Below are 19,336 nucleotides of genomic sequence, written 5' to 3' on the forward strand. Positions count from 1 at the left end.
AAAAATACTATTTCAATAGGTAGGAAAAAATGTTAAAAGATCATAAATTTGCCCGGAAAACTTCTCGAGTTATTTAAACACAAGAATTTCTCCTTTTTGTAATCAACCTTAGGTTATGTGTAATAATGAAGAGCAGGTGCCAGATGCTGTACCCTTAATAATTTTTAATAATAATAAAATATTTAATAAGCTTCATAATGACCTGTGTGTTTTTGGTTGTAGTTTTGCTGTATTTGTTGTTTTATGTAGACTATTATACTTAAAATATATCTTCGGCATATATCGTGTGGAGTATAGTGGGAAAGAAGAGCTAAAATTAAAAATTGGTGATGGAAAAATCCTTAAAGAATTAAATCTTTATTTTTTTAGTCAGTACATGTTAGTTCTTGTAGCTGTTTGACACCTTTGTATAAGCAAATATTAGAATAGGTATTGAAATTAATAGTGTTTTTTGTTTCAGGAAAGTATCTAAGACAAAAGAGAATTGACTTCCAGCTTCCTTATGATATCCTTTGGCAGTGGAAACACAATCAGGTATAGAGAGCCTGTTTTACCAGGTTTCATTCTTAAGTGGTAAAGGGGGAGGGGTGGAAATGCAAGTGTTTTTCTCTCCCCTTGTTATGTTTTCATCTTAGGAGGTTTTCAGAAGTGTCCCTGTGAAGGTTAGGACTAAGAAAAATGAATTTGCATCCATCTTTAATGTGACCTATTTGCCTTTACTCTTACTGCAAAATAGCAGTAAGTTCCTGCTTTCCTAGGCAACCTTCTGTTGTTATTCTGGACTTTTATTTTGGTAGCAAAGATTTTGTTCTGTAAGAATTCTATTTGATGCAGGTCTCAGGAGAATTTAGATGTACTGCCAGCAGCACTAAGAAATTTCAGACTTTATTTTTGTTGGCTCCTTCTTATCAGTTTGAAATTTATTTTTCACATGCAAAAGAGATTCTTCTATCAAAGGAAGCAGGGAAATGTTTAACACTCTTGCACTTTTAAAAAATCTTTAAATATATTGGTAACTAAAAATAGGAAGATGCCGTGTTTTTTCTCTTGCTTCCCAAATTGAAAAGTTTCCCGTAGTGATTTTTGTATTAGCTTATAGCCCCCAGGTCTCATATTGAGAACAACCATTGGGAAATAGAAATAGTCATGCAGTTGAGGTGAATAGATTTCTTGAGTTCTGCCAAAATGCCACCAAAGGTTTATTTTGGAAAGCCAAAATTGACATTCCCCTCTGCGTTGTCTTCTCCAATGGCCTCTCTTGAATTCTGAGAGTATTAATATGTTAGGTATTTGTCTCAGAGTTTTTAACAATGAAGGAGAGAATGCTTTGAACATACTGACTGGAAAATAATGGTGGGATTATTCCAATATATTAATAAACAGTCTAGCTTTGTGCAAGTTGCTGTTTGTTTTGTACAGTCCCTTATGGCAAAATGCTGGAAGATTGCCTCTCTTCTAATGCATTCTTTTTTTTTTTCTTTCTAATGTCTTCTTGATTATAATGTGAGAGCTCCATTTTGCCTGCCTGCCCTCTCTCCTTTATTCACTAAATTAATTGCCTTAATTAAAATTTGAAATGTTTTCCTATAATTCTCAACCTGAAAAGCCAGGGTACTCATCTTTTTAATTTCATGTACCCACCCAGACATCTAAATAAGCCCTATGCATGTTGTTTTCCTTTCTTTTGATAGAAGCAAATAGAATCTTAATTTGTCCAAATGAATAGCTTTGGTCTCCAGCGTGATTTTCATTTAAGTCTATCCAACAACATGCTGAAGAAACATGTAATTCCACTTGTATAAACTATTTAGTGCTTCTTCTGTTGAATCTTATTCTCTCACCTTTTATTTCAGAGTAAAAAGAGATCACACCAAGAGTTTCCCTCAAATGTATCCAACCCAAAATGTCTTGTAAATATTTCCAGATGAGCAGAGCACATAGAAAATTTCCTGTATTTTTAGTGATTGATGCTGCTGTCTGGCATTTGAAGTTAAATGCTATATCAAGATTTTTCTTCTTTTCTTCTAGCTATACAAAAAGCCAGATGTCCCACTATATAAGAAAATTCGTTCAAGTGAGTAACTTAGGAGCTATTTTTTCTGCCTCTATACGTTAATGTTCTTCTGAGCCTAGCACTTGAAAAATTATCCTGTATGTTCACAAACTATTCTTTGCTTTCTTTTCAAGATGTTTACGTTGATGTCAAACCCCTTTCTGGTTACGAAGCTACCACCTGTAACTGTAAGAAGCCAGATGATGACACCAGGAAGGGCTGTGTTGATGACTGCCTCAATAGGTACTGTCATGCTTTGATTTCTCTAAAGCATAGGCTTTAAGGTATACATACAACACTTCCTTTGGAGGGTACAGTTAAATAGGCTCTTTGATTTTGTTCAAGAAGTTGCACAAAGATATATAAACCATAATGGGTGGGCGGAATACAGAAACAGAAAATGAATGAGATTTAGAGTCTTGTGTGTGCCTTCGTTGGTTTAAATCCTTTTACTTTTTTTTTGTTTGTTTTTTTGTTTTGTTTTGTTTTGTTTTTTTTGAGACGGAGTCTCCCTCTGTCGCCCAGGCTGGAGTGCAGTGGCGCGATCTCGGCTCACTGCAAGCTCCGCCTCCCGGGTTCACACCATTCTCCTGCCTCAGCCTCCCTGGTAGCCAGCACTGCAGGCACCCACCACCACACCCAGCTAATTTTTTTGTATTTTTAGTAGAGATGGGATTTCACCATATTAGCCAGGATGGTCTCAATCTGACCTCGTGATCCACCAGCCTCGGCCTCCCAAAGTGCTGGGATTACAGGCGTGAGCCACCGCGCCCAGCCAATCCTTTTACTATTTATGAGACCTGAGAAAAGTTATTTAATGCATCTAATAAAAGTAATACCTTACCTTCTCTATGGAGGGTTTGTGGAGATTATATGAGACTGTTGATAAACAATGTTTGTGAAGTTTTGGCTTTCTTGTTTTGGGGTTTTTTGTTTTGTTTTGTTTTGTTTTTTTTAGAGATGGGTCTCACTGTGTTGCCCAGGCTGGATTCAAACTCCTGGGCTCAAGTAGTCCTCCCACCTCAACCTCCTGAGTAGCTGGAACTATAGGTATGTGATACTGTGCCCAGCTCATAAAACATTAAGCACAGTCCTAGGTACCTTCCTAGCTCTCAATATATGGTTGCCACAATGAGGAAGCAGAATAGGACAGTGGCAGTGAGAGTGAAGAGGAAGGGCATAATATATTTTAGAAGAAAAGTATGTTGATAAACCATCGGCATATAGGGGATATGCTCTTCATATGGGGATATATTCTCTCTCTGACAATAAAGTGTGGAATCTAACTGAATTGGAGATAAGAATTATGAATTTGGCTGGCATGGTGGCTCATGCCTATAATCCAAGCACTTTGGGAGGCTAAGGCAGGCGGGTCACCTGAGGTCGGGAGTTCAAGACCAGCCTGACCAACATGGAGAAACCCCATCTCTACTAAAAATACAAAATTAGCCGGGCATGGTGGCTCATGCCTATAATCCCGGCTACGTGGGAGGCTGAGGCAGGAAAATTGCTTGAACCCGGGAGGCAGAGGTTGCAGTGAGCCAAGGTCCTGCCATTGCACTCCAGCCTGGGCAACAAGAGGGAAACTCCATCTCCCCCCAAAAAAAAAAAAAAGAATTATGAGTTATGACTTTGATTTGAGTCTATGTAATTTTTTTTTTTCTTTTTCTGAGACGGAGTCTAGCTCTGTTACCCAGGCTGGAGTGCAGTGGCGCGATCTTGGCTCACTGCAACCTCTGCCTCCTGGGTTCAAGAGATTCTCCTGCCTCAGCCTCCCAAGTAGCTGGGATTACAGGTGCCCCCCACCATGCCTGGCTGATTTTTGTATTTTTTTAATTTATTTTTTTGAGACGGAGTCGCACTCTGTCGCCAGGCTGGAGTGCGGTGGCACAATCTCAGCTCACTGCAACCTCCACTTCCCAGGTTCAAGTGATTCTCCTACCTCAGCCTCCCGAGTAGCTGGGACTACAGGCATGAGCCACCACACCTGGCCAAGAGAGTATATAATTTTAAACGGCACTGAAATTTCAAAATAGAAATGTCTAATAGACAAAGCAGTGGATATAGAATTTGTTGTTTTAGTAACAATGCACATTTGCAGCAAAATAAAAAAGAATCAGTGAATTTTACATCACTATTTCCTGTTCTGGATAGTTCTCATGGCCAAAAGTAGCTTCTTTCATCTCTAGTCAGCTGTCCATGTGGTCTGAAGGGAATCAATGTTTTAGTTCTTCCTGCTTCAGCATGCCAGTTGGGAAATTCTACCTTACCTGCATCACTGTAAATTCACACCTTATCATTTTATGTACATACGGGTTCACATAGTGTTTTGCATACTGATTTTCTTTACTCACAAATATTTTAAATGCACACTTTTATTAAACAGTGTGGTCCACAAGCTCAGTATTTTTATTTATTTATGACACAGGATATCACTCTGTTGCCCAGGCTGGAGTGCAGTGTCGCCATCACAGCTCACTACGACTTCGACCTTCCGGACTCAAGCAATCCTCCCATGTTAGCCTCCTGAGTAGCTGAGACTAAAGACGCGTGTCACCACGCCTGGCTAATTTATTTATTTTATTTATTTTTAACGTAGAGACGGGGTGTCGATACTTAGCCGAGGCCGGTCCTGAACCCTTAAATCTCACTATATGAAGGACAACCTAGATCTACGTTTAGTAGCTGGCTGGAGTGCGACTCTCTCATTTTTCTTTTTTTTTGAGACGAAGTTTCATTCTCGTTGCCCAGGCTGGAGTGCAATGGCACAATCTCAGCTCACTGCAGCCTCCACCTCCCGGGTTCAAGCGATTCTCCTGCCTCATCCTTCATCCTTCCGAGTAGCTGGGATTTACAGGCACCTGCCACTGCACCCGGCTAATAATTTTTGTATTTTTAGTAGAGACAGGGTTTTGCCTTGTTGGCCACGCTGGTCTCGAACTCCTGACCTCAGGTGATCCTCTTGCCTCAGCCTCCCAAAATGCTGAGATTACAGGTGTGAGCCACTGCATCCAGCCCAACTCTTGTTTTTCAAGGGCATTATCTGGCTAAAGATAATGACAAATTGTACTAAATCAAAGACCTCACATTGTAGTTTCCAGCATCTAATTTCAGATTTTGGTAAATTTAGTTTGGTTTCCAGACACAACAAATAGAAACATGTTTTGGTTTTATATAATTTAAGGACTTATTCTGGTTGTCAAAACAAATGCGGAATATATTTCAATGCCTTGAACTCTAGAAACTACAAATTTTCAGTAACCTCTGAATGATTGTTCCCTGGAAGAAATCTTTTAAAATTTAAATCTCTCTTATCTGAGCACTCTTTTATTTATACTTCAGGGTTTTTTTAATCCGGATGCAGTTTATAGTATGTGTTATTAGGTATTATGAAAATACTTGGTGCCAGCCAAGCACAGTGGCTCACGTCTGTAATCCCAACACTTTGGGAGGCTGAGGTAGGCAGATCACTTGAGGTCAGGAGTTTGAGACCAGCCTGGGCAACATGGCAAAACCCCACCTCTACAAAAAATACAAAAGTTAGCAGGCATAGTGGTGCATGCCTGCAGTCCCAGCTACTTGGGAGGCTGAGGTAGGAGGATCGCTTGAGCCTGGAGGTTGAGGCTACAGTAAGCTGTGATCACGCCACTGTACTCCAGGCTGGGTGACAGAGTGAGACCCTGTGTCAAAAAAAGAAAAGAAGAAAATATAGGTGTGGAATATTATGAACTAGAGGTTACATTTGAAGCCATGATTATAGATGAGCTCTCTAGAAAAAGGAATATGGTAGAGGAAAAAAGGATTTCTACCAGAAAAGACAGGAATTGGTATTGGCAAGGTGGGAAATCCAGTATCATAAAAAATGAGGAAAGCCAAAAAAGGAAGGCATTTCAAGAGGGGTATTCAATAATATTCATGTACCAAAGAAGTCAGCAAACGGAAGAGTAAAGGTGGTTGAATTTGATGTTAAGGCACTGTCTTCTTTACAGCTGAAGCTGATTATCTTAAATTGAAGAATAATCCAGTCGATACTTTCTCTGCTCCTATTTACATGATTTGACACTGTGTGCCGTGTGCCCTTTAGAATCATGGTGGTATTTTTGTTTAGAGTAAGTCAGATTACTCTGAAAGTACTTTAAGGTATAAACTGTTATATATTTTCTTTACAAAACTTTTTACTTTTTTTTTTCCTTTTTTGAGACAGTCTCGCTCTGTCACCCAGGCTGGAGTGCAGTGGCACCATCTCGGCTCACTGCAGCCTCTGCCTCCCAGGTTCAAGCGATTCTCCTACCTCTGCCTCCCAAGTAGCTGGGATTACAGTTGCCACCACGCCTGGCTAATTTTTGTATTTTTAATAGAGACGAGGTTTCGCCGTGTTGGCCAGGCTGATCTCGAACTCCTGACCTCACGTGATCCTCCCGCCTCTGCCCCCCAAAGTGCTGGGATTACAGGCATGAGCCACCGTGCCCGGCCTTTAAAATTATTATTATAAATATAACATGATATTTTGACGATTATTTTCTTGATCATTCCTTGTTTTAGTCATGCTTAAGGCCAGGCATGTTGGCTTACGCCTGTAATCCAGCATTTTGGAAGGCCAGGGTGGGCGGATCACTTGAGTCCAGGAGTTTGTGACCAGCCTGGGCAACATGGAAAAACCCCATCTTTACTAAAAATACAAAACATCAACTGGGCATGGTGGCGTGTGCCTATAGTCCCAGCTATTCTGGAGGCTGAGGTGAGAAAATCACCTGAGCCCAGGAGGTCGAGGCTGCAGTGAGCCAAGATCATGCCACTGCACTCCAGCCTGGGCAACCAGAATGAGACCCTGTATCCAAAAAACAAACCAAAAAATTATGCTTAACAGCCTAGATGAGATTTCAAACCATACACCAAAACTAAACAGCTCCCATTAAAACAGCCAGGTGCATTGGCTCACAAAATGCTGTAATCCTTAGCATTTTGGGAGGCCGATGAGGGAGGATCCCATGACCCCCCAGGAATTTGAGACCAGCCTAAGCAACATAGCAGCAAGACCTCACCTCTACAAATAATTTTTTTTTAAGTAGTCAGATGCGGTGGTGCGCGCCTGTGTTCCCAGCTACCCAGGAAGCTGAGGTGGGAGAATTGCTTGAGCCCAGGTGGTCAGAGCTGCAGCGAGCCATTATTGTGCCACTGTACTTCAACCTGGGTGACACAGCGAGACCCTGTCTCCAAAAAAAAAGTAAAGAAAGCAGTGACAAGATGTGTGTGACTTCTTTTGTCTTCTACGTTCAGTTTTTTTTTGTTTTTTTGTTTTTTTAGACGGAGCCTCACTCTTTTGCCCAGGCTGGAGTACAGTGGTGCAATCTCAGCTCACTGCAACGTCCGCCGGACAAGTTCAAGCAATTCTCCTGTCTCAGCCTCCCGAGTAGCTGGGACTATAGGCACACACCACCACGCCCAGCTAATTTTTGTATTTTTAGTAGAGATGGGGTTTCGCCACCTTGGTCAGGCTGGTCTTGAACTCCTGACCTCACATGATCCTCCCGCCTCTGCCCCCTAAAGTGCTGGGATTACAGGCATGAGCCGCTGCACCCGTCTAGAATTTTTAACTTGTTAATTCCCTAACTACTATGGGTTCAGCTAGTCATATAGCCTGGAAATGTCATTTCAATTAATGTAATATAAAATTCCTGTAATACAACAGCAGCAAATATACCTAATGTCACTGAACTGTACTCTTAAAAATGGTTAAGGCTGGGTGTGGTAGTTCATGCCTGTAATCCCACCTACTCAGGAGGCCGAGGCAGGATGGATCCCTTGAGCCAAGGAGTTCGAGGCTGCAGTAGGCTGTGATCAGGCCACTGCACCCCAGTCTGGGTGACAGAGGGAGACTTCCCCCTCTTTAATTAAAAAAAAAAAAGGCCAGGCACGATGGCTCATGCCTGTAATCCCAGAACTTTGAGAGGCTGAGGTGGGCGGATCACTTGAGGCCAGGAGTTCGAGACCAGCCTGGCCAACATTGCAAAACCTCGTCTCTACTACAAATACGAAAATTAGCTGGGCGTAGTGGTGCATGTCTGTAATCCCAGCTACTTGGGAAGCTGAGGCAGGAGAATCCCTTGAATCCAGGAGGCAGAGGTTGTAGTGAGCTGAGATTTAGCCACTGCACTCCAGCCTGGGTGACAGAGCGAGACTTTCCCTCAAAAAAAATAAAAATAAATTAAAAAAAAAAAAAGCAGCTGGGCACAGTGGCTCACGCCAGTAATCCCAGCATTTTGGGAGGCTGAGGTGGGTGGATCATTTGGGGTCAGGAGTTCGAAACCAGCCTGGCCAACATGGTGAAACCCCACCTCTACTAAAAATACAAAAATTACCCGGGTGTTGTGGTATGCGCCTGTAATCCCAGATAAGGCAGTAGAATTGCTTGAACCCGGAGGACAGAGGTTGCAGTGAGCTGAGATTATGCCACTGCACTCCAGCCTGGGCAATGAAGTGAGACTCCATCTCAAAAAAAATAAATAAGAGTAAATTAGCGGCCGGGTGCAGTGGTTCACAAGCTTGTAATCCTAGCACTTTGGGAGGCCGAGGCAGGCGGATCACCTGAGGTTGAGAGTTTGAGACCAGCCTGGCCAACATGGTAAAACCCTGTCTCTACTGAAAATACAAAAAATAGCCGGGTGTGGTGGCACACATCTGTAATCCCAGCTACTCGGGAGGCTGAGGCAGGAGAATCTCTTGAACCTGGGAAGCGGAGTTTGCAGTGAGCCGAGATTGTGCCAATATACTCCAGCCTGGGCAACAGAGCCAGATTCCATCTCAAAAAAAAAAAAAAAAAAAAAAAGTAAATTAGGTATTCTACCACAATTTTTTTTTAAATCAGTAAATGGGCATGAGTGCTTCAAAATAAGAGTACAGTGAAATCATCATCAAATTAATGATTCTTCTTTGGATCACAGTTATTTATTTATTTATTTTATTTATTTATTTTGAGACGGAGTCTCACTCTGTCGCCCAGGCTGGAGCGCAGTGGTGCGATCTCTGCTTACTGCGACCTCCACCTCACAGGTTCAAGGGACTCTCCTGCCTCAGCCTCCCAAGTAGCTGGGATTACAGGTGCACACCACCACACCCAGCTAATTTTTGTATTTTTAGTAGAGACAGGGTTTCACCATGTTGGCCAGGCTAGTCTTGAACTCCTGACCTCAGGTAATCCACCCACCTCAGCCTCCCAAAGTGCTGGGATTACAGGCATGAGCCACCTTGCCCAGCCTTATTCTTGGAACAGATAAATATGATAATGTTTACCCAGGATGCTGAGTGGACAGTTAGCTTAATCATTTACAAGAAGCATTCAGGATTTGCAGCCCGACTTGGAAATTCTGAATATTATTAATTTTTGACATTTATTATTTTAATCTTAGTGATTCGGGTACTTTTATTAAATAAAAATTGATTTCATGTATTCATTTTTAAATGTTTGTAAAATTTAAAAATGGATGCATCAAGGTATGTATCATGTAAGTTGATGTACAGTTATTCCTTTTTTTTCTAGAATGATCTTTGCTGAGTGTTCCCCCAACACTTGCCCATGTGGCGAGCAATGCTGTAACCAGAGGATACAGAGGCATGAATGGGTGCAATGTCTAGAACGATTTCGAGCTGAGGAAAAAGGCTGGGGAATCAGAACCAAAGAGCCCCTAAAAGCTGGGCAGTTCATCATTGAATACCTAGGGGAAGTCGTCAGCGAACAGGAGTTCAGGTACAGTGGTAAATGATGATACTCTAATAAAATGCCAAAGTATAAGATTAGAATGGAGAATGGAAGATGTGAAATTTACTTTCAGCTACTCTTTAATTGTCTTTCAATCATTTATCTTCTCTTTAGGAACAGGATGATTGAGCAGTATCATAATCACAGTGACCACTACTGCCTGAACCTGGATAGTGGGATGGTGATTGACAGTTACCGCATGGGAAATGAGGCCCGATTCATCAACCATAGCTGTGACCCAAATTGTGAAATGCAGAAATGGTAAGGAAGCAAAAGAAGGTGAAGCCAAGAATCCAGCAGAATAAGCATTGAGTGCAGCAAGGGATTGATCTTTCCAGTGTCAGTCAGCTTACACAAAGCAGCTCAGGCTGTTCCCCATTACCCCAGATCCCACGGGCAGAGTAAGCTGCTTCGTTTTCACCCTAACTTCTCACTCCCAGACAGATATTTTTGTTTTCATTTGTGTTCTGTTTTTTTGTTTGTTTTGCTTTTTTGGTTTTTTTGTTTGGCATGCAAGTAGTTTCAGGATCTATGTCCTAGAAAAATATAATAATGATGATGATGATAGCCAGGGTGGTGGTACACACCTGTAGTCCCAGCTATTTGAGAGGTTGAGGTGAGAGGATCACTTGAGCCCAGGAGTTTCAGGCCAGTCTGGGCAACATAGCAAGAAAAAATCAAAAACAAAAAATAATGATAATAGGCTGGGTGTGTTGGCTCATGCCTGTAATCCCAGCACTTTGGGAGGCCAAGGTGGGCAGATCATGAGGCCAAGAGTTTGAGACCAGCCTGACCAACATGGTGAAACTCATCTCTACTAAACATACAAAAATTAGCCACTCATGGTAGCGTGCACCTATAATCCCAGCTACTTGGGAGGCTGAGGCAGGAGAATTACTTGAACCCGGGAGGCCGAGGTTGCAGTGAGCTGAGATCACACCAGTGTACTCCAATCTGGGTGACAGAGCAAGACTCCATCTCAAAAAAATAATAATAATACCTAATATTTATTGAGTTCTTACTATGTGCTAGGCACTGTGTTACATGGATCATCTCATATCAGTTCATTCAGCCACTCTACTGCATGCTTATTAAATACTTGGTGCATTTCTCACAAAGAGAAATAAAAAAAGTGAATCTGGAGGTCCCTTCCCCTCAAATAGATTAGCATCTAATTGAGAAGGAAAAAAATCACACCTAAAAAATAATTTTAAAAAGATTATATGAAGATAGTATGAACAACTTTGGGGTTTTTTGTTAAGTTTTTAAAAATTAAAGTGTAATTCATATACAGAGAAATACATAGACTTTTTTTTTTTTGAGACGGAGTCTCGCTCTGTTGCCCAGGCTGGAGTGCAGTGGCACGATCTCAGCTCACTGCAAGCTCTGCCTCCTGGGTTCATGCCACTCTCCTGCCTCAGCCTGCCCAGTAGCTGGGACTACAGGCACCTGCCACCACGCCCGGCTAATTTCTTTTTTGTATTTTTAGTAGAGACGAGGTTTCACTGTGTTAGCCAGGATGGTCTCGATCTCCTGACCTTGTGATCCGCCCACCTCGGCCTCCCAAAGTGCTGGGATTACAGGCGTGAGCCACCGCGCCCGTCTAGAAATACATAGATCTTAAGTGTACATTTCCATTAATTTTTTCAAATGTATACACCCATATAACCAACACCCCTATGAAAATATGACATACTTTGTCATTTCAGAAAGTTACCTTTTAAGTCAATCTCCCAATCCCCCAAAGCAAGCACTGATCTGATTTCCATTGCCACAGATGAGTTTTACCTATTCCAGAACTTCATGTGAATGTATTCTTTTGTGTCTGGCGTCTTTTTTGTTAAAAACATGTTTTTGCAGTTCATCCATGTTGAATGCATTAGTGGTTTGTTACTTTTTAATGTGGAGTAATACTCCTTTGTGTGAATTTACCAGTTTGTTTATCAATTACTGTGAACAACTTTATATTTGAAAAGTTAGATGAAATGAACAAATACTTTGAAAAACATTCCAGCCGGGCACAGTGGCTCACGCCTATAATCCCAGCACTTTGGGAGGCCGAGGTGGGTGGATCACAAGGTCAGGAGTTCAAGACCAGCCTGGCCAAGATGGTGAAACCCCGTCTCTACCAAAAATACAAAAATTAGCCGGGCGTGGCGGTAGGCGCTTGTAATCCCAGCTGCTCAGGAGGCTGTGGCAGAGAATTGCTTGAACCCGCGAGGCGGAGGTTGCAGTGAGCCAAGATGGTGCCACTACACCCCAGCCTGGGCAACAGAGTGAGACTCAGTCTCAAAAAAAAAAAAAGGAAAGAAAAAGAAAAACATACCTTTCCAAAACTGACATAAGACAAAATAGAAAATCTGCACATGTACCCCCAAAATTGAAAATATAACTAAAAATATCTAACAAAAGAACCTGGAGAACCAGATGTCTTCACTGGTAATTCTTCCACATACTTAAAGAACAAATAGGCTGGGTGCAGTGGCTCACACCTGCAATCCCAGCACTTTGGGAGGTAGAGGTGGGAGGATTGCTTGAGCCCAGGAGTTCAAGACCAGCCTAGGCAAGATGGTGAGACCTGTCTCAACAAAAATTTAAAGATAAAATTTAAATATTAGCTGGGTGTGATGGTGCTACTTGGGAGACTGAGGTGGTAGGATCGCCTGAGCCCAGAAGTTCGAGGCTGTAGTTTTCTGTGATCATGCAACTGCACTCCAGCCTGGGTGACAGAGACCTTGTGTCTATTTAAAAAAATGAAGACGAAGAAGAAGAAATAATGGCAGTACCACTTATAAACTCTTTGCTTCTATAAAACTAGCATTACCTTCTTCTAAAATCTAACCAGGAAAAAATATAAGCCAGTGTGTTCCATGAACATAGACACAAAAATCCTAAATAAAATATCAACAAATAAAATTTAACAATAAATAAAAAGCTTAATACATCATGACTATGTGGGGTTTATTCCAGGAATAAAAGATTGTTTGGTTTAACATTCAAAAATCAGTGTAAACCAATGTAATTTTATCACAATAACGGACTAAAGACAAAAAATCATATATTGTCTCAATAGAAGCAGAAAAAGCATTAAACAGTATTCAACGCTCATTGATAATTAAAACTCAGCAAACTAGGAATAAAAAGGAACTAACAAATCTGCCAAAGGAAATCCATTTTTAAAAAATCTTTAGCTACCATTATACATAAATAAGGATATCCACTGTCATATCTACATTTGAAGAGTCTAACCAATACAATAAGAAAAGGAAAAAAGTATAAAGATTAGAAATGAAAAAAATTTAACTACCATTATTCGCAGATGACATTATTATACACATGGGAAATTTCTGCAGACATAAGTGAATTTAGCAAGATTAATGGAAAGATGGTCAGTATATAAAAATTAATGTATTGAGTACATTTTAATATATTAGCAACAACCAAGTAGAAAGTGAAATTTAAAAACCGTTACAAGGCCAGGTGCAGTGGCTTACGCCTATAATCCCAGCACTTTGGGAGGCCAAGGCGAGCGGATCATGAGGTCAGGAGTTTGAGACCAGTCTGACCAACATGGTGAAACCCTGTCTCTACTAAAAATATAAAAATTAGCCAGGCATGGTGGCATGCACCTGTAGTCCCAGCTACTTGGGAGGCTGAGGCAAGAGAATCACTTGAACCTGGGAGGCGGAGGTTGTAGTGAACTGAGATTGCACCAATGCACTCCAGCCTGTGTGACAGAGCAAGACTCCATCTTAAAAAAAAAAAAAAAAAAAAAAAAAAAAAACCAAACCCATTACAGGCTAGTTGCAATGGCTCACGCCTGTAATCCCAGCACTTTCAGAGGCCAAGATGCACGGATTGCCTGAGGTCAGGAGTTCGAGACCACCCTAGCCAACATGATGACTGAAACCCTGTCTCTACTTAAAATACAAAAATTAGCTGGTTGTGGTGGCACACACCTATAGTCCCAGCTATTGGAGGCTGAGGCAGGAGAATTGCTTCAACTCCGGAGGCAGAGTTTGCAGTGAGCCGAGATCGTGCCACTGCACTCCAGCCTGTGTGACACACCAAGACTCCGTGTCAAAATAAATAAATAAAAACCAATACAATTTACAATAGCTTCATAAAAGACTAGTCCCTAAGAATAAATCTTATGAAAGTTTGTAGGACCTCTATACTAGAAGCTGTCAGAAGTTGGGAAAAAATAAAGATGACCTAAATTAATGGAAAAATACACAATGTTCAAGGGTTGAGTGTTGGCAGTTTTTTTTAAGTGAAAGGAAGTTTATTAAGAAAGTAAAGGAATAAAAGAAAAGAAAGGCTATTCCATAAACAGAGCAGCCCCAAGGGCTGCTGGTTGCCCATCTTTATGGTTCTTTATAGATTATATGCTAAACACGGGTTGGATTATGCATGAGTTTTCTGGGAAAGTGGTGGACAATTCGCAGACCTAAGGGTTCCTCCACTTTTTAGACCATATAGGGTAACTTTCTGACGTTGCCATAGTGTTTGTTAACTGTCATGGCACTGATGGGAGTGTAGTAGTGAGGACGCCCAGATGTCACTCTCGTTGCCATCTTGGTTTTGATGGGTTTTGGCTAGCTTCTTTACTGCAGCCTGTTTTGTCAGCAAGGTCTTTATGACCTGTATTTTGTGCCAACCTCCTGTCTTATCCTGTAACTAAGAATGCCTAACCTATTGGGAATGCAACCCAGCAGATCTCAGCCTAATTTTACCCAACCTCTATACAAGATGGAGTCGCTCTGGTTTAAACGCTTCTGACATTTTCCCCCTCCCTTTTATAAGAGAACCCTTAATCCTTAGGGGTAAACAGAGATGAAGATCCATCTTTAGTAATTTCTTCAGGTTGAATAGGGGTGATGATATTCCTGCCTATTAGGGTCTTTTGTATCCAAGGTAGAGAAGAGATCAGTCAGAAAGCGTCAGTATGGTAAGGGCCATTCATAGTTCTGACAAAAGGTGATATCACGGGTCGAGAACCCTATACAGGGACTTTGTGGAAAAGGTATGAGGCCAGTTTTCCCAAGGGGCTTTTATTGGCTCTCTAAGCCAAGTTTGGTTCCTTAATAGAAAGCACTCCATTCCAATCAAAGCCTTGGTAAAATAACCAGTTTCTCCAATTGTATCAACTGGTTTCCAGATTTTGGAGAAATGAGGTAGAGGGAAACAAACATCCTTTAAATTTTGTTCACAGGAGTTTTACTCAATTGTTAAGAGCTGTCAATATGCCAGGCATGGTGGCTCATGCCTGTAATCCCAGCACTTTGGGAGGCTGAGGCAGGTTGATCACCTGAGGTCAGGAGTTCGAGACTAGCCTGGCCAAAATGGTGAAACCCCATCTCTACTAAAAATACAAAAAAAAAAAAAAAAAAAAAAAAAATCAGCCGGGCATAGTGGCATACACCTGTAGTCCCAGCTACTCAGGAGGCTGAGGCAGGAGAATCGCTTGAACCCAGGAGGTGGAGGTTGCAGTGAGCTGAGATTGTGCCACTGCACTCCAGCCTGAGCAACAAGAGCAAAACTCCATCTCAAAAAAAAACAAAGCTGTCAGTAACTCAAAAGTTTCAGCCAATCAGTGTTGCAGTCTATTTCCTTTGGGTTGTGGGTCTCCTAAGTATCATCCCTTCGTGATCGCCAGAAAGATGCCGGAAAGGGGTTCTGATCCAGACTCCAAGGGAGGGTTCTTGGATCTCGCACAAGAAAGAACACAAGAAAGAATTCAAGGTGAGTCCATAGAATAAAGTGAAAGCAAGTTTATTAAGAAAGTAAAGGAATAAAAGAATGGCTACTCCACAGGCGCAGAGCAGCCTTTTTTTTTTTTTTTTTTTTTTTTTTTTTTTTAAACAGAGCTGGAGTACAGTGGTATGATCTTGGCTCACTGCAGCCTCCTCCTCCCAGGTTCAAGCCGTTCACCTGCCTCAGCCTCCTGAGTAGCTGAGACTACAGGCACACACCACCATGCCTGGTTAATTTTTTTGTATTTTTTGTAGAGACAGGGTTGTGCCATGTTGTCCAGGCTGGTCTTGAACTCCTGGGCTCAAGAAGTCAGCCCGCTTCAGCCTTCCAAAGTGTTGGGATTGCAAGTGTGAGCCACCATGCCGGGCCTGACAAGCCAGTTTTTAAAATAGGTAAAAGAATAGGTACTTTAAAAAAGAATATCAAAGTGGTCAATAAATATACAACAGCGCTTAATATGTTAGATACAGTTATTAGGGGAAATATTAAACTAAATTGGAAAACCACTACATACCCTCCAAAATGTAAAAAATTAAAGACTGACAGTATTGGCAAGGGTAGAGCAGCATAAATGCTCTTAGATTTGCTGGTAGAAATGTAAATTGGTATAACCACTTTCAAAAAATGGCACAACCTACCAAAGCTAAACATAACCGGTAAACCAGCAACTCTAATCCTAAGTATGTCCCCAGCGGAAATTAGTGTTTGTGCTAGACTTGTGCAAGAATGTCAACTAGAAGATATCTTTTTCTCCCCTTCTTTTGGAGACAAGGTCTCACTCTGTCACCAGGGTTGAAGTACAGTGGGACGATCTTGACTCACTGCAACCTCAGCTTCCCAAGTAGCTGGGACCACAGGTGCATGCCACCCTGCCCGGCTAATTTTTGTATTTTTTGATAGGGATGGAGTTTTGCCATGTTGCCCAGGCTGGTCTCAAACTCTTGGGCTCAAGCGATCCTCATTGCTCAGGCTCCCAAAGTGCTGGGATTACAGGTATGAGCCACAACACCCGGCCAGAAGATACCTTTTTTTGGTTTTTTGTTTTTGTTTTTTTGAGACAGAGTCTTGCTCTGTCGCCCAGGCTGGAATGCAGTGGCACCATTTTGGCTCACCACAACTTCCGCCTCCTGGGTTCAAGCGATTCTCGTGCCTCAGCCTCCTGAGTAGCTGTAACTAAAGGCATGTGTCCCTACACCCGGCTAATTTTTATATTTTTAGTAGAGACAGTGTTTCGCCATGTTGTCCAGGCTGGTCTCGAACTCCTGGCCTCAAGTGATCTGCCCACCTAGGCCTCCCAAAGTGCTGGGATTACAGGCATGAGGGTAGGTGACAGATCAAGACTCTGTCTCAAAAAAAAAGAAAAGTTACAGTATATATCAGCAAACTTGTTGGCTTTGCACCTATAAAACTATTCACAAAGATGGGAGCAGTGGCCTGTGGAGCAGTTTGCCAACTCCTGGTATACATTTAAAATGCTTTCTGCAGCCAGGCTCCGTGGGTCATGCCTGTAATCGCAGCACTTTGGGAGGCCGAGGCGAGCAGATCACCTGAGCTGAGGAGTTTGAGACCAGCCTGGGCAACATGGCTAAACCCTGTCTTTACTAAAAATACAAAAATTAGCTAGTCGTGGTGGCGACGTGGGAGGATTGCTTCAGCCCAGGAGGCAGAGGTTGCAGGGAGCTGAGATTGCGCCACTGTACTCCAGCCTATACAAGAGTGAGATACTGTTTAAAAATAAAAAGTTAGCCAGGCGCGGTGGCTCACGCCTATAATCCCAGCATTTTGGGAGGCCAAGGCAGGCGGATCACGAGAGGTCAGGAGTTCGAGACCAGCCTGACCAACATGGAGAAATCCCGTCTGTACTAAAAATACAAAATTAGCCAGGCGTGGTGGCATGAGCCTGTAATCCCAGCTACTTGGGAGGCTGAGGCAGGAGAATTGCTTGAACCCAGGAGGCGGAGGTTGCAGTGAGCCAAGTTCCCGCCATTACACTCCAGCCTGGGCAACAAGAGCAAAACTCCATTTCAAAAAATAAATAAATAAAAATTTTTAAATGCTTTCTGAATTCAGGATGGAAAAAATACTAAAAATTAAAAATTTTAGGCAAGGTTACATGTAATAGGGCAGTATCTAAGCTAACCCTTAATGTGTTCCACATTGGTAAGGAAACAAGAAGAAAAAGGCTGGGTCAAACAGCCTGGGTTTTAATCCCCTGGGTTTGAATGCCACTTAATTGCTATATAACTAAACAAACTCTGAGGCGTATATACTTCATATATAAAATAGATATCATAATGCCTATCTTACAGGATTGGGGTTTTTTCTATAGGATTGTTTTGAGAATTAATGATATAACTTGTTATCAGTATGGCATGGTAGTTAAGATTTTGAAGCCACAATGTCAATTTGAAACTTGATTCCCTAAGTTATCAGCTGTGTAACTTTGGGCAAGTGGCTCCCTTTGTGCCTCAGTTGCCTTATTTGTAGTATGAGGGTTATAATAACTAATAATATTACATATTTTTATATAATTGTTAGGATGAAATAAGTTAATATAAAATATTATAAAAAGCATTCAGTAAATGTTAGCTATAATGATAATGACTATATTCTTTTTTTTTTTTTTTTAATATATTAAGATAAGGTCTCACTATGTTGCCCAGGCGAGTCACAAACTCCTGAACACCTAAAACACAGTCAAGCACGGTGGCTCATGCCTGTAATCTCAGCACTTTGGGAGGCCAAGGCGGGCGGATCACGAGCTCAGGAGATTGAGACCGTACTGGCCAACATGATGAAACCCTGTCTCTACTAAAAATATGAAAAAGTAGCTGGGCGTGGTGGCACGTGCCTATATCCCAGCTACTCAGGAAGCTGAGGTAGGAGAATCTCTTGAACCCGGGAGTTGGAGGTTGCAGTGAGCCGAGATTCTGCCACTGCACTCCAGCCTGGGGACAGAGCAAGACTACGTCTCAAAAACAATAAACAAAAAAACACCTAAAATCCTAAATGATCATTACCTTACATATAATAGAACAAGAGAGGCACTCATGTGATAGAGATTGGTAGAACTGGAAGATTTGTATAGGTAAGCCATAAAAAGTAATTTTAACTCATTTAATAAGTGAACTAAGCCTTTTTTTTTTTTTTTTTTTGAGACGGAGTCTCGCTCTGTTGCCTAGGCTGGAATGCAGTGGCATGATCTCAGCTCACTGCAACCTCTGCCTCAGGGGTTCAAGTCATTCTCCTGCCTCAGCCTCCCAAGTAGCTGGGATTGCAGACATGCGCCACCACACCTGTCTAGTTTTTGTTTGTTTGTTTTTTGAGATGGAGTCTCGTCCTGTTGCCCAGGCTAGGCTAGAGTGCAGTGGCGGGATCTTGGCTCACCGCAACCTCCGCCTCCCGGGTTCAAGCGATTCTCCTGCCTCAGCCTCCCGAGTAGCTGGGAGTATAGGCACATGCCACCATGCCTGGGTAATTTTTTTTTTTTTTTTTTTTTTTTTGTGAGATGGAGTCTCACTCTGTCACCCAGGCTGGAGTGCAGTGGTGCAATCTTGACTCACTGCAACCTCCGCCTCCCAGGTTCAAGCTATTCTCCTGCCTCAACCTCCCGAGTAGCTGGGATTACAGGTGCACACCACCATGCCCGGCTAATTTTTGTGTTTTTAGTAGAGATGGGGTTTCACCATATTGGTCAGGCTGGTCTCGAACTCCTGACTTCGTGATCTGCCTGCCTCAGCCTCCCAAAGTGCTGATATTACAGGTGTGAG

General features: G+C 42.0%; 1 protein-coding gene across 7 annotated transcripts in view; it reads left to right on the forward strand.

Moving 5' to 3' along the window:
* ASH1L (ASH1 like histone lysine methyltransferase) overlaps positions 1 to 19,336 on the forward strand; it is a 227,669-nt gene that overhangs the window by 182,339 nt on the left and 25,994 nt on the right. For all 7 annotated transcript variants that reach the window (XM_063604700.1, XM_063604699.1, XM_063604702.1 and 4 more), the window contains 5 exons: positions 461 to 534; positions 2,029 to 2,074; positions 2,188 to 2,296; positions 9,591 to 9,797; positions 9,924 to 10,070. In XM_063604700.1, the coding sequence (XP_063460770.1) occupies positions 461 to 534; positions 2,029 to 2,074; positions 2,188 to 2,296; positions 9,591 to 9,797; positions 9,924 to 10,070 (583 nt within the window). The remainder of the gene's footprint in view (positions 1 to 460; positions 535 to 2,028; positions 2,075 to 2,187; positions 2,297 to 9,590; positions 9,798 to 9,923; positions 10,071 to 19,336) is intronic.

This window comes from Pan paniscus, chromosome 1 (assembly GCF_029289425.2).
Source record: "Pan paniscus chromosome 1, NHGRI_mPanPan1-v2.0_pri, whole genome shotgun sequence".
NCBI classification, from domain to species: Eukaryota; Metazoa; Chordata; class Mammalia; order Primates; family Hominidae; genus Pan; species Pan paniscus.